Below are 16,415 nucleotides of genomic sequence, written 5' to 3' on the forward strand. Positions count from 1 at the left end.
TAGAGCGTTATCTTATATTTTGATTAAAATGATTTCTATTGAGAAACAGTATTTTAAGAAAGGAAAAATAAGCAGAAAAAGGCAATGAGTAAACATTTTAGAATGACAGAAGACATTTTTACATAAAAATAGTAATCACAAAGGAACATACTGGTACTGAATACATTGTCCACTAAAGAGTGTCTAGTCTAAGAAAAAAAATCTTATAAGAGTTTATTTGAGGCAAACTGACAACAGTTGCTGGGAAGCAAAACCTAAAAGGATGGATAAAATGCTCTGGGGAATAGTAGTTTTATTGCTGATTTATGCATCAGAATCAAAGAGAGACCATAGGGGTGGTTACCTGGAATTCATTGGTAGCCTGGAGACAGCAAAGCTGGAAAATATCTGAGATTGGATGAAAAGTAATACAAATAGACACACACTTGCTTTACCCTGGTGGGTATAGGATGTTTGATAATGAACAGTTAGAGCGCATAGAGATGGTATGCGGGAGCAAGATAGCATTGAGTTGTTATCTGGTCTCTAGCTCTGGTGCAATAGTTGTGCCATGAGGGTTCTGGAAAAGATTACGCTGACATTCCAAAGGTATGTTATTTTAGATGCAAAAGGACAATCTGCAGGCTCAGTTAAGATAGACTGACCTTTGTCAAGGAAGATACTAGCCTAGGACCTGAATGCATACCAAGACTCCCTTTTAGTTAGACATTTTAAGTTTCAGACCTTCTTATGTGGTTACTTTATGTCTCTGAGTTTATAAGACCGACCATGTATGCCTTCCTTAAGCTTGTCAAGTTTAGTATGTGGCCCCCGTTTTGTCCACAACATTATAAAGTAATATGTATTCCCTTCAAAGGTAATTTAAAACCAAGTGAACAAATGTTTACTATAAATAAGTCAGAGTAAATATATTAACTAATTTAATCATTCTTTAACTAGAAAAAGGAAATAAAATGGTACACACACACACACACACACACACACACACACACGCTCGCATGCATCATATAACACCAAAAACATTAATTAACACTAAGTTGACATTGATGTTAGAAATACTCTTCAAAGAATCTAAAGTGGTCATCATTAACATGTTTCAATGAGCACTTGCAAACATGCTGGAAACTAATGAAATGATAGAAAGTTCCAGCAAGGATGTAAGAAGATATAAAGAAGAATCGCTTAGAAACCTTAGAATTGAAATATACAACAATCAATGTAGAGCGGGGCAAAAATAGGTTTACAGGTTATGGAAAATAATACAATGATGCTATGTAATAAAAGCCTAATATGCTAAGTGTCCAGTTGTCACATCGGGCGTTCAACCAATCAAAGCATAATATGCTAATGAGTGCCAAGACCACTCAACTGCTTGCTATGATGTGCACTGACCACCAGGGGGCAGACAGTCGACTGGTCGACCAGTCAGTATGATGTGCACTGACCATCAGGGGGAAGATGCTCCAACTAATAGGTGAGCTTGCTACTGGAGTCCAGCTGATTGGGACTGAGCGAGATGGCCTGGACACGCCTAGATCCCTCCCGTGGTCCTTCCCCGGCTGGCCAACGTCCTGCATCCCTCCCTGGCCTCCCATTATTCACCAGTGGGGTCCCTTGGCCTGGCCTGCAACCTCTGACTATCTGGGACCTCTCAGGGGATGTCAGAGAGACAGTTTTGATCCCATCCTACAGGCCAGGCCAAGGAACCCCACAGGTGCACGAATATGTGCACTGGGCCTCTAGTTAAGAAATAATAATACAAAAATGAACTCTGTGTTTCCTGTCCTCGCAACTGTAAACATACTTGTGTCCCACCCTGTATATAAAAACTCAATGATGGTCTCAGCAGCAGAATAGTGGGGACAACAGAAAAAATCAGTGAAACTGAAAAATACCCAAATTGAACAACAGAGTGAAAATAGGATGAAAAAATTAATAGAGCCTCAAGGACATGGAGAGTTATAGGAAAATATATAATACCCAAGACTTTGGCATCCTAAAAAGTAGGAGAAATAACTTAAGGTTGGAAAAGTATTTGAGGAAATAATGCCTGGAACATTTACAATTTTGGCAAAAGGCATAAACCCAGAGATGAAATAAGTTGAAAGAGCATCATAAGATTAACCAATGGACACAAGACACGGGGCGGGGGGTAGGGGCCGGGGGAATGTCAAGGGGGGGAAAAAGGAGACATATGTAATACTTTTTGTAATACTTTAAGAAATAAAAATTATTAAAATTAAAAAAAAAGAAAGAGCATCATATAGGATCAGTCTAGTGAAATTCATGGTGGGATACAGCATAATAAAATTTTGGAAAGTTAAAGACAAAGAAAGAGAATCTAAAAAGTAGTGAGAGTGAAATTATATCTTATGTACAGGAAACACAGCTACAATAATGGAAATAAAACAATATAGGAACTAGACATACAAATGCTACAGAAGATTGCCATTAACTAGTCTTTTACCATCTTATCTAATTGACTCTCACGCTGTCGCAAATATTTCGGCAACCACAGCAATATGGGGGAAATATGCTAATTGACTGCTCTGCCTTCAAAGATGGCAGCGCCCACAGCCAATAAGGAGGGAATATGCTAATTGACTGCCACATCCTCAAAGATGGTGGCACACACAGCCACAAGATGGTCAGCAGGGGAGGGTAGTTAAGAGTGACCGGGCCAGCAGGGTAGGGCAGTTGGAGGGGAAAAGGCTGGCAGGGGAGGGCAGTTAGGGGCGACCAGGCTGGCAGTGAAGGGCATTTAGGGGTGACTGGGCTGGCAGGGGATGGCAGTTGGGGGCCACCAGGCCAGCAGGGGAGGGCAGTTGGGGGCAATCGGGCCGGCAAGGGAGCAGGTAGGTGTCGATCAGGCTGGCAAGGGAGTGATTAGGGGGTGATCAGGCTGGCAGGCAGAGGCAGTTAGGGACAATAAGGCAGGCAGGCAGGCAGGCAGGCAAGTTGTTGAAAGCCAGCAGTTCTGGATTGTGAGAGGGATGTCCAACTGCCAGTTTAAACAGACAGTATCCCCATGGAAGGAAAAGAAGAAAAGAAGAAAGAAAAGAAAAAGGAAGTGAAAGAAAGGGAGGAAGGAAGGAAAAAAGGAAGGAAGGAAAGAAGGAAGGAAGGAAGGAAGGAAGGAAGGAAGGAAGGAAAGAAGGAAGGAAGGGAGGGAGGAAGGAAGGAAGGAAGGAAGACTTTGACTTTACCTTCTTCCTTCAGCAGGAGCTGTAAACTGGCAGTTGGACATCCCCCGAAGGGTCACAGATTGAAAAGGGTGCAGGCTGGGCTGAGGACAACCGCCCCCCGCCCCCCCAGTGCACAAATTTTGTGCACTGGGTCTTCAGTCCTATATAATAAAAGACTAATATGCAAATCGACCAAACAGCGGAATGACTGGTTGCTATGATGCACACTGACCACCAGGAGGCAGATGCTCAATGCAGGAGCTGCCCCCTGGTTGTCAATATGCTCCCGCAGGGGGAGCAACACTCAGCCAGAAGCTGGGCTCACAGCTGGCAAGCGCAGCAGTGGTGGTGAGAGCCTCTCCCACCTCTGAGGCAACGCTAAGGATGTCTGACTGACAGCTTAGGCCTGCTGCCCATGGAGTCATATGTTTTTCCATATGACTCTGGGGTTGCAGCTCCTCTAGAGCACTGTGAGAATGATCATCTAGGTTCTCTCCTTTGCTACTGCATTGGATGTGGTTGCCTTCTTCTTATCCATCAATGGACTTCATTTTATTTCAAAATCCCTGTATGTTCTTAAAGCCATCAGACATCCCCCAAGGGCTCCTGGACTGGGAGAGGGTGAAGGCTGGGCTAAGGGACCTCCCACCCCAAGTGCACGTGTTCTGTGTATCAGGCCTCTAGTCTTACATAATAATGGAATTCAACTAATGTTCTGTGGGAATTTCACCAAGCATTTGAAAGTCCTCTGGTTTGTTCCAACAGCACTATATGGCTTTACAGATTTTTCATTTCTCTAGCAGTGGTTCTCTGCCTGGGAAAGTCTGATCATTATCCCATGCCCAACAGGACAATATCCCCATGGAAGAAAAAGAAGAAAAGAAGAGAGAAAAGAAAAAGGAAAGGAAGTGAAAGAAGGGGAGGAAGGGAGGGAGGGAGGGAGGGAGGGAGGAAGACTTTGACTTTACCTGCTTTGTTCAGCAGGAGCTTTAAGCTGCCATGAGTTTTTACTTCCACACCGTTTTGATTATAGACAACAAATTGGCATCTTTGTCTGTGTGACTGGGTTTGTCTCATGACAGGCTTTATTTTGAAAGCTGGCTTTTAGTCCATGCAACTTACAATAGTTTAATTGGATAAAGCCTATTCCATGGCAGATTACTTGAGAAGCCTGAATTCTGTAGTCACCATTAACTCAATTGCTTTAGAAAAAAAATACCCTTCTAAATTTTGTCCCTTGGGATAAAAAGGATTGTGCTGACTGCATTCTGTCATTGAGAGGAATAGGTGTGTAGTGAGGATTGAGAGCTAACTAGTTCTGTGGTTTTGTGGACAGACTTCCATTAATAATAGACATTTTAGCCACTCTTCCCAATCCCACCCTTTCAGCTCTCTCCCTGTTTTTCCATATGACTCTGGGGTTGCAGCTCCTCTAGAGCACTGTGAGGATGGTCAGCTAGGTTCTCTCCTATGCTATTGCATTGGAGGTGGTTGCCTTCTCCTTCTTATCCATCAATGGCCTTCATTTTATTTCAAAATCCCTGTATGTTCTTAAATCTCTCATCTTCTAATTGTCTCCTTCTGATTCTCCTTAACTCTTATTTATTGGGGAAAAGGAGGCTATTGTGTGTCAAATCCTGCAATCATTCTGAAGGTATTTAATTAAAATTTTAAGCTATTTTTATTTATTATCCTGAATTATTCAATTGATTTTAGAAAGGTTGGGGATTTAAGGTGTCTTTACCTCACTCTCATATATTGTGATCCTTTGTGAAAATTATCAATCATTTTATACATTAAATGGTGTTTCTGTGTATCTTGATTGATCAATCAATACAAAAAGAGAGATTTTATTTCTTATTTATTGACATGAAGAAATGTATCTCTCCCTTTTTACAAGATAATAATTTTAAATAAATCATTCTTAAATTTAACACTGTAATTCTAAGTGAAAAATATACTGCATGGACTTAGACATTATTCCAGAATGCAAGTTTGCTTAATATGGGTTGTGATTCAGAGTGTCTTTGAATTTTTTATTGATGAGATATAGGAGTATGGTTTATCAAAATGATCGTAACCTCATGGGTATTCTAGAGGAGATAAGAACATCTCAGCACATACATGCCTTTGAAATTTCAAAAAGATTATGTTTGTGGTATGTAAATGTTGCTAGTCAATTAATAAATAATATTAACTGTTTTTCTTATCCATATGAATACACAGGACTATAAGAAAATATGCTTACATAAACAGGCATTTCCCCTAGGAAATGTGGTTTTAGTTACAGTAGAGATTTTTTTTAACTGTGCTATGACTATTTCTGGGATATTCTTTGTGTCTCTTTTTCAGAGAAGCAAGTCTTATATGCTAGTTTGTATTCAAAACATCATCCCAGCCACTGACCAGTTTTCTTTTATGGTGTCTTTTGCTTCTTTTTTTTCCTTACAAAAGAGCCAACTTACAAAATGATCTGTTAAGCCTGGGTCTTAACATTTTCTCCTTTATTTCCCCCTAAAAACAACCCAGGGAAGTATAACTAGTTTATTATTGCCTCAGTGATAATGTTTAAGGAGCACAGAATGAAAATACTAGTTTGTGGACAGGTAACGCTGGTTTGTCCAACATTTTATTATTCCTGCTGGCTTCATTAGAGCAATTTATGTTAATGAACAAGCTGATACTTTTTTCCCCCTTTAATGCCAATGGTATTAGGCGATAATTTATGTTTTAGACTATTCATCATATATTGGATATTCTATCTGATAACTTGATAAAAGCAAGGAGATAATTTGAGAAGGTGCCCCATATGTATTCAAATTAAATTAAATTAAATTTGGATAGAAAAATATTAACATAAAGTTTGCATGAAAATCAGGTCAAATCAATAAATAAAGTAAAACTTGTATTTAATGATCACTTACTATGTGTCATACATTGCTTTTGTTTATTTATGTGTATCAAATTATTTCATCTTCATAACCTTTACGTATATTTTTTATTCACTTGGGTATAATTACTATTTCAAATTGCAAGATGGGTAAACTGAGGTATGAAGAGATAAATAACTTGCTTAAGGTCACATTGCTAATGTGAAAGATAAGGGATATTATTACTAAAGTTGGAAAAATGTAAAAATTATAAGAATGCTGGTATTTAGCACTGATCACTAGAATCAGTGAGTAACATACTTATTGCATTGAATATTGGCCTAGCCAATAACTCATTGAATGGCCTTAAAATTGTAAAGTTAATTCTTGTCAAATATGATAAGGATGAAAATATTACCTTCACAGGGTCAATATGAATATCCTATCTAATAAAGATGGAATATGGTAATTGACCCTCATGCTGTTGCAATAGATGGCTGCGCCCACAGCTAATGAGGGAATATGCTAATTGACTGCCCCACCCTCAAAGATGGCAGTGCCCACAGCCAATAAGGAGGGAATATACTAATTGACTGCCCTGCCCTCAAGGATGGTGCCACCCAAAGCCAATAAGGAGGGACTATGCTATTTGACTGCCAACCTTCAAAGGTGGTGGCACCCACAGCCACAAGATGGTGGCGCCCAGTCCCCTCGGTCCTGCTGCTCCATGTGCCTGCCTCCAGGGTCTCCCCCCCCCCACGTCCCTTCAGCTTTTCAGGGCTGGCCCGAGGTCCAGGCAAGCCTCAGATGGCAGCTGCCCAGCTGCCCAAGGCCACCCAAGGCTCTGGTAACCAGGGCCAGCTGAGGCTTGCGCTGCCATCAGTGGCAGCAGCAGAGGTGTGATGGGGCGATGCCTTCCCCTGATCCCTGGGTAGCCTCCCAGCCCTGAGGGCTCCTGGACTATGAGAATGGGCAGGCTGGGCTGAGGGACCCCCCTCCAGTGCATAAATTTTCATGCACCGGACCTCTAGTATTTTATAAAAGTGCATAGAAAGTGCTAAGACAGATCCTACCACATTACAAGTGATCAGTACAAGTTGACTATTTTTGTGCTTATGCCAATTAGTATCAATAAACTAACAGCACTGCTCCCTCAAGGGAAAATAGTATCTAATTCTCAATATTTTATATTCTATCAAATACTAAGTTACTTTATTGAATTATTAGATGTCATAAAATCCAGGTTCACATGGTGTTTTTATAAAAAGTTTTTATTGTTGACACTATTGCAGGAGTCTCCTTCCTCCTATCTTTTATCCACCTCCAACCCTAATCCCTCAACCTTCCTCTTCCTGGATTTTAATTTTTTTTTTCATGTACCAATCCAATTTTCTCAGCAGCATTTATTGAAGAGACTCTCTTTACTCCATTGTATGCTCTTGCCTCCTTGGTCAAATATTAATCAACTATAAAGTTGTGGGTTGATTTCCTGGATCTCTGTTGTGTTGCATTGGTCGATATGTCTTTCTTATGCCAATACCAGGCTATTTTGATTACAATGGCCTTGTGGCATTGTTTGATAGCTGTATTGGGATCCCTTCAAGTTTATATTTCATTTTCAAGATTCCTGTGGCTTTTTGGTGTCTTTTTTGGTTCCAGATAGAATGTTAAAATATTTTTTTCTAGTTCTGTGATATATGTCATTGGTATTTTAATAAGAATTGCATTGAATCTATAGATTGGTTTGGGTAGTATGGGCATTTTAATGATGTTAATTCTTCCAATCTAAGAATATGTAATATTCTTCCACTTGTTTGTATCTTCCTTAATTTCATTCTTCAATGTCATATAGTTCCCTGAGTAGAGACCTTTTACCTCCTTCCTAGGTAAAATTCATTCCTAGGTTACCTTGTTATTTTTTGATGCATTAATAAATGTGGTTGTTTTCTTAGTTTCTCTTTTTGGCAGTTTATCATTGGGGTATAAAAATGCCAAGGATCTCGGTGTGTTGATTTTGTATTCTGGAGCTTTACCAATTTCATTTATTAGATCTAGTAGCTTTTTGGTGGAGTCTTTAGAGTTTCCTATATATTACAATGTCATGTCTTCTGCATACACCGACAGTTTTACTACCTTTTTTCCAATTTGGATGCCTTTATTTTTTCTTTTTGGCTGATCACTATGACTGGGACTTCCAGTACTATGTTGAGCAAATTGGATCCAGAAATACATTAAAAAAATCATATACCTGATGTAGTGTGATTTATTCTAGGGGTGCAAGGTTGATACAATATATATAAGAAACATCACATAAACAAAATGAAAAATAAAAATCACATCATATTAATAGATGCAGCTATTTTATCTTAAATAGTACACATTTAAGATAAAAACTCTCAAGAGTGGGGATAGAGGGATCATATCTCAACGTATTAAAGACCATGTATGAAAAAGATACTACCGACATCATGGGCTAAAATTAAAAGCATTTCCCTTAAACCATGAACAAGACAATGATGTCCACTTTCACCACTCTTATTTAACAAATTCATATGTTTTATAAAACTTTGGTGGGCCTATGCATGTTTACAGTTGTGTGTATGCAAAACAAAGTAGACTACAGGAGTGTGTAAATAATGTAAATAATCATAACTTGCATGTATTTTTCCATTGTAAACCTACTTTTGCCTTCTTCTGTACATATACATTTGTGCATTGTTTTGTACCAAGAACAATTGCTCATCTCTGCATTTTTTGATTTTCATTGTTGATGCTTGTTTTTAAAATTTTAGTTTTGTCTTGGTGGACGTTGCTCTTTTGTTTCTGCGTACAAAAACCTTGCATCCTGTAATGCTTCAAAACGGTGCAATGGACATGGCGTAAGTAATGGCTACTCTATTTTTATGTATAGTTATTTTTTAAATTCATGTTAATAACATTTTAAAGATAACAATGAGATTCACAATTATTTGATGTGGAAATTTCTTATAAAAATTGCAGTCAAATAAGGAAATCCATTTTTATTTTTTTAAAAATATATTTTATTGATTTTTTACAGAGAGGAAGGGAGAGGGATAGAGAGTTAGAAACATTGATGAGAGAGAAACATGGATCAGCTGCCTCCTGCACACCCCCTGCTGGGGATGTGCCTGCAACCAAGGTACATGCTCTTGACTGTAATTGAACTTGGGACCCTTCAGTCCACAGGCCAACGCTCTATCCACTGAGTCAAACCAGTTAGGGCTCCATTTTCATTTTTATACATATGTACATGAATTATGTGTTTAATCAGATTTTTCTAGGTCTCTGTCTCCTGAGTTAGTAACCTTTGAACTCTGCACAAAATGCTATATAAAGCATCAGTCAGCATCAAAAGCTCTGCTTTCTACGCAGCCATTGGTTCCCCACAGTTGACACAGATTTGGTTTTGATTGGTCAGTTTTTATGCCAGTCAGCATCAAAAACTCCACTTCCTAGGCAGCCATTGGCTCCTCACACTTCACCCAGATTTGGTTGTGATTGGTCAGTTTCTATGCCAGTCAGCGCCTCTGGGCCTATCAACAGGACCTGATCAGAATGGCGGGGCTAATCAGCAGCCCCGGTTGAGGCCTGAAGAGAAATGGAGGCACAGCTGCTGGAGAGAAAGAGAGACGCAAGTGCTGATCAACAGCTGCCACACATGCTATGAATCAGACCATGCTTCTCTCTTCAGGCCTCTCTCTGGGCCTGATTCGTAGCCCACTCAGCAGTCAGTGCTGGGTCACCATGCCTGCAGTTGCAGCAGTCAGTGTTGGGTCTCCACGGCGACCCAGTGCTGACTACAGGACTGACTTCCGGTTGGTCGAGCCTCTGGTCATGACAGACCCAGGGCTTTTATATATTAGGATATGTCAACCATGCACAGTATATTTTCATTACATGTAATACTTATCCTATATAATAAAAGCCTAATATGCTAAGTGTCCAGCTGTTAGTTTGACCATTTGACCATTTTTAAAAAATATATATTTTTATTGACTTTTTACAGAGAGGAAGGGAGAGAGATAGAGAGTTAGAAACATCGATGAGAGAGAAACATCGATCAGCTGCCTCCTGCACATCTCCTACTGGGGATGTGCCCGCAACCCAGGTATATGCCCTTGACCAGAATCGAACCTGGGACCTTTCAGTCCACAAGCCGACGCTCTATCCACTGAGCCAAACCGGTTTCAGACATTTGACCATTTTTTATGATGCACACTGACCACCACAGGGCAGACACTCCAACAGGTAGGGTAGCTTGCTGCTTAGGTCCGGCAGATTAGGACTGGGTGAGGCTGGTCAAACACACCCTGGAGACCTCCTGTGGTCCCTCCCTGGCCTCTAAAAATATTTCTTCTAATTAATCTCCTTTCAATGTGCATGAACCCATGCACCGGGCCTCTAGTAGTCTAATATTTTTTGAGTGAGAGCAGGATGTTTTGTGTATTCCAATCATTTATGCACTTTAATGGCTTCAATGTGTTGTTTGTATGTCTGTCCCACAATATATTTGAAGTCATTCACTATTAGACTTTGGTATATTGTTAATTTTAAGTTAACTAATAAACTAGAGGCTGGGTGCATGAAATTTGTGCATAGGAGGGGGGTGTCCCTCAGCCCGGCCTGCACCTTCTCCCATCTGGGACCCCTTGGGGCATGTCTGACTGCCAGTTTAGGCCTGATTCCTCCCACATTTCCTCTCATAATTCGTGACTGCTGGCTCCTAACTGCTCACCTATCTGCCTGCCTGATTGCCCCTAACTTCTCCTACCAGCCAGCTGATCGCCCCATAACTGCCCCCCTGCCTAATCGCTCCCAACTGCCCCCCCTGCCAGCCTGATCACCCCCAACTACCCTTTGCTGCTGGCTTGATCACCCCAAACTGTCCTCCCTGCTGGCCTGATCACCCCTAACTTCCCTTCCTTGCCCTCCCCTGCAGGCCTCGTTCCCCCCAAATGCCCTCCCTGCCAGTCATCTTGTGGTGACCATTTTGTGACAGCCATCTTGTGCGGCCATCTTGTGACGCCATTGTGCAAGGGTGTTGTGCAACACCACCTAGGCTTTTATTATATAGTACATTGGTTCACTGGACATTATTGCACATTCATTTTTGCATGTTTATCTGATTTCTTAAGTTGTTATCTATAATATCTGATGGGTCAAATGTATGCACCATTAAACTTTTCAGTAATACATTGTCTTAAAGAAACAGTGTACCAGTTTTTGCTCCCACTTATCATGTATGAAAAGGTGCATTTCCTCTAATTATGGCCAGTGCCCTTTCTCAGTTTTTCAGTCTCTTCTAACATGGTAAATCCATTGTTAATTTGCATTTATTAAATAATTAATAATACAGTTTTAACTATGTATGTATACTCATATTTACCATTTGCATTTTTATTTTCTCATCCATGGCGAAATTATCTATTATGTTATAGAAGTTTTGTAAACTTTGGAAGGTTTTCAAGCATGCCTTTGGTTTTAAATTTGTGACTAGTGTCTTCTGCCGTATGGATCCTTCATATTTTATCCTGTAATAATTCAAAAAAAGTGACATTTTTATATGTCTTGATTCAAAATGTTCTCCCAAGTAACTTAAATGTCCTATTATTTACATTTAATTTCTGTATCTTTCCTTCTTTATCTAATTTTAATTGAATATTTGCATGCCCCTACTTCTAGATTCCTTCATCTATTTCTGACCCTTCTTTCAATTCATGTACCAGCTTACATTTATAGATATTTTCTAGAAAAATACTTTCTATGTTTGTGTATGTTTAAGCAAGTTCTTCCGTGAGTTTGTCCATAATGTTTTTTGGTAAATGTTTGCCTTTCTCACAGCTATTTTTTATATGACACAATTCATAATAAATTTAAACTCCCACAATTTTATAACATCTAGCCTCATAATTTCTATGTCTTTCTAGAATAAGCTATTTCAGTTGTATCAAAAATGTTACCTGTATTTTAAAATACAAGAGACAAATAATAGTAAATCTCTGTTTTATGAAAAGATAATGCATGGACATTTATTTTGTAGAATTTTATTTTAGAAATTATTTCCACATTAAAATAAACACTACCTCTAATATACTAAATTATAATACTTTAACAATGTGTATTGAAGAATAATGACAAATGTTGCGTTTAATTTTTTATTGTACATATAGTATTCTTATTCTTCATTTGGTTTTGGTTTTAGGTTTGCAATAATAATTTCAATTGCCATTGTGATAGCGGATATTCTCCTCCAAATTGTGAGCAAACACTGTCATCACCAGGAGGAAGTATCGATGATGGGTATTGGTATTTTGACAATGGTTAGTATCTCAATCAGTATGCTCCAACAGAACTTTCTGCACTTACAGTAATGTTCTACATCTCACTCTAGCTCAATGGATTGAGCGTCAGCCTGCAGACTGAAGGGTCCTAGGTTAGATTCCGGTCAAGGGCACATGTCCAGGGTTGGGGGCTTGATACCCAGTAAGGGGCATGAAGGAGGCAGCTGATCAATGATTGTCTCTCAGCATTGATGTTTCTATCTTTCTCTCCCTCTCCCTTCCTTTCTGAAATCAATAAAAATCATATCAAATAAAAGAGAAACATGCAAATTGACTGCACCTCCACTACGCCCAAGCCACGCCCACCAGCCAATCAGAGTGACTATATGCAAATTAACCCAACCAACTCCCGGCAGCCACGGAGCTGGAACAAGCAGGAGGCTTGGTTGCCCCAGTGATGGAGGAAGCCAAGCTTCCCGCCTGCCCTGGCCGGCTCTGGCCTCCACTCAAGGCAACAAAGTTTCAATTATAGAAGATAAATAAATCCCAGATACCTGCTTCCAGCTAGCCTCCACTGGGAGCTTGGGTGGCTGGGGACCATGGCCAGCTTGCAAACAGCCATCCGCTCTTCACCCAGGATGGCCACACCCTCATAGGGTGAGGGTCCCACTGGGGGGCTTGGCCAACCTGCAAACAGCCATCAGCCTCTCACCCAGACTGGCCAGGCACCCCAGCAGGACCTTCCACCCTGAAGTGGGCTTGGCCAGCCTGCAAACACCCATCAGCCCCTCACCCAGGCTGGCCAGGCACCCAAGTGGAAACCCCCACCCTGAAGGGGCTGTGGCCAGCCTGCAAACAGCCATCAGCCCCTCACCCAGGCTGGCCACACCCTCATGGGGTGAGGGTCTCCTCTGGGGGACTTGGCCAGCCTGCAAACAGCCATCAGCCACTCACCAAGGGTGGCCAGGCACCCCAGCAGGACCACCTTCCCCGAAAGGGGTGTGGCCAGCCTGAAAACGGCCCTCAGCCCCTCACCCAGGCTGGCCAGGCACTCCAGCAGGAAGCCCTTCCTGATCCGGGGCACCCTTCAGGGCAAATCAGCTCACCCCCACCCATGCACCAGGCCTCTATCCTATATAATAAAAGGGTAATATGCAAATTTACCCTAACAGCAAAACAACTGGGAATGACTGGTCACTATGACACACACTGACCACCAGGGGCAGATGCTCAATGCAGGAGCTGCCCCCTGGTGGTCAGTGTGCTCCCACAGGGGGAGCTCTGCTCAGTCACAAGCCACAGCAGTGGTGGTGGGAGCCTCTCCCGCCTTCTCAGCATCGCTAAGGATGTCCTACTACAGCTTAGGCCTGCTCCCCCTTGCAAGTGGACATCCCCTGAGGACTCCTGGGCTGCCAGAGGGATGTCTGACTGCCAGTTTAGACCCAATCCCCCGGGGAGCTGGCCAAAGCCAGCAGGTGGTCATCCCCCAAGGGGTCCCAGACTGTGAGAGGGCACAGCTGGGCTGAGGGATCCCCCCCCCCAAGTGCACAAATTTTTGTGCACTGGGCCTCTAGTATATTATAAAAAGAAAAAGAAATGTTCTACATCTCCACCATTGATATGGCTGTTGAGTCCCTGGCATGTGGATAGTACAACTAAGGAGCTAAAATTTCCATTTTATTTTACTTTATTGAATTTAAATTTAAATAGCCATTGTGGCTGCTCTATTATGTAGTGCAGCTAACTCTAAATCATACTTTTAATCAAAATGTTGTATACTCTTATAATTCAAATCTAGAAGTGAACATTTCAATAGGCTTCTCCCAAAATTAACCATGGTTACTCAAACATTTCTATTTATACAGTAGAGTTTTCTAGATTAGTATTATTAAATTATAGAATAGGTGATAGTTTTAGTATATAGTTTATATCTCAAGAATTAGCTATTGTAATGTGCTAGTTCAAAACTAAGTTGCATTTTTAAAGTTAACTATACTAGAGAAAGTTAAAAATAATAAAATCTTTCATAACCATCCCATATGAATAGTAGGTAGTACAAAACATTTTTCCATGTATTTGGTGAATGTTCACAAACAAATGTAGTGTATTTGATTTTTCTAAACTTCACGATCTATAAATCTCAGAAGAGTTCATTTCCATTAATATCTTTCCACCATTGGCACTTTTGTTGTTATATTTTTTTATATATTGTAGTATATCACTGACAATACATTATTATTGCCCTTAGGTAGCTGATAGGATAGTAGATATCAACAAGCAAAAGAATACACTTGGATATTTACTGAAGCCATATGCCAAAATTAACTACAAATAGATCCGAAATTAAATGTGAGAGCTAAAATGATAAAATCCTTAGAAGAAAACAGGGGAAATATTAAAAACATTGGGTTTTGCAATACTTTTATGGGTATGGCACCAAAAATACAGAAAACAGAAGTAGAAAAATTTGAATACGTAATAATTAAAAACTGTTTTCTAGCAAAGAGCATTATCAGCAAAGTGAAAAAATTGCCCATGCTGTTAGAAAATGTTTGCAAATTATGTATCTGAAGAAAACTTAATATCCATAATATGTAAAGAACTCATACAACTCAGTAAGAAAATAGCCCAATTAACAAATGAGTAAAGGACTTGAATAAACATTTCTCCAAAGAAGTTACCCACATGATCAATAAGTACATGAAAAGATGCTCAACACCACTCACGGTTAGGGAATTGTGGTCAAATGTACAAGATATTAATTAACAATTAGTAGGATGGCTGCTATCAAAAAATTTGAGAAAATATCAAGTGTTGATGAGAATTTGCAGAAATTGGAGCCCCTATGCACTATTGGTGGAATGTAAAATGATGCAGCCTCTGTGGAAAATAGTATAGTGGTTCCTTAAAAGACTATACATAGAAGTACCATATTATTCTGCAATTCCATAGTGAAGTATACTGTATGGCACAATGCATAGAAAGCATGGTCTCAAACAGATATTTGTACAGTCATGTTCATAACAGTATTGTTCACAATAGACAATTGGTAAAAATTCCAAAATGACCAATGACAGATAAATGGGGAAACAGAATGTGGTATGTTTATACAATGGAATATTAACTAGCTTATAAAGAATTAAAATTCTGGCACAGGTTACAACATGAATGAAATTTGAAGCCTTATGTTAATTTAACAAGCCAGTCACATTCTGGATATGGTACTGAATGATTCTGCATTTATGAGGCACTTAGAGTGATCAAATTCATAGAAAGTAAAATGGTAGTTTTCAGGGCCATGGGGAGGGAAAAATGACAAGTTAAAGGGTAAAAGAGTTTCAGTTTGAGAGAATAAAAAGACTGGAGTTTTATGTTGGTGATGGATTTACAACAACCACCCCCATCTGCGTCTTCTCCCTGGTAGCCATGGTGATCCGGGAGCAGGAAAGCAAGCCTGGCCTGCGGGCAGCCCCCAGCTGGGCCTGCTCCCCGGTTGCCATGGAGACCTGGAAGTGGGAAAGCCCAGCCTGTGGGCAGCCCCCAGCTGGGCCTGCTCCCCGGTCGCCATGGCGGATCCGGGAGCAGGAAAGCCCGGCTTGCAAGCAGCACCCCCATCCTGGCCGTAGCTCAAGGGAGAGTACAACATGCAGTGGAGGCCAGGAGCCTGAGAGATCAACACAGAGGGATTCCTACTCCAAGCCTCCATGGTGTGGCTGGGGGCAGGCCCCCAGCACACACACACACACACACACACACACACACACACACACACACATGGCAACTGCTTCGAGCCAACGTGGCGCGGCTGGGGGCAGGCCCTAGCATATAGACACACACACACACACACACACACACACACACACACACACACACGGGACGCCTGCTCCAAGCCTCTGCTGCCAGACTGTGGCCATCAGTAGGACATCCACTGAGGGCTCCTGGACTGTGAGAGGGGCAGGCTGGGCTGAGGGAACCCCACCCCCCAGTGCACGAATGTTGTGCACTGGGCCTCTAGTAATATAATATTTAGAAATAATGTTATGCAAAGAAGTATAAGT

The 16,415-nt window shown here is 40.9% G+C and overlaps 1 protein-coding gene across 1 annotated transcript in view; it reads left to right on the forward strand.

The window, feature by feature from the left end:
• Positions 1–16,415, forward strand: part of LOC102436747 (A disintegrin and metallopeptidase domain 3) — an 83,293-nt gene that overhangs the window by 53,605 nt on the left and 13,273 nt on the right. The window contains exons 14-15 of the mRNA XM_023751829.1: positions 8,848–8,934; positions 12,279–12,396. Of these exons, the coding sequence (XP_023607597.1) occupies positions 8,848–8,934; positions 12,279–12,396 (205 nt within the window). The remainder of the gene's footprint in view (positions 1–8,847; positions 8,935–12,278; positions 12,397–16,415) is intronic.

Source organism: Myotis lucifugus, unplaced genomic scaffold (genome assembly GCF_000147115.1).
Source record: "Myotis lucifugus unplaced genomic scaffold, Myoluc2.0 scaffold_26, whole genome shotgun sequence".
Lineage (NCBI taxonomy): Eukaryota > Metazoa > Chordata > Mammalia > Chiroptera > Vespertilionidae > Myotis > Myotis lucifugus.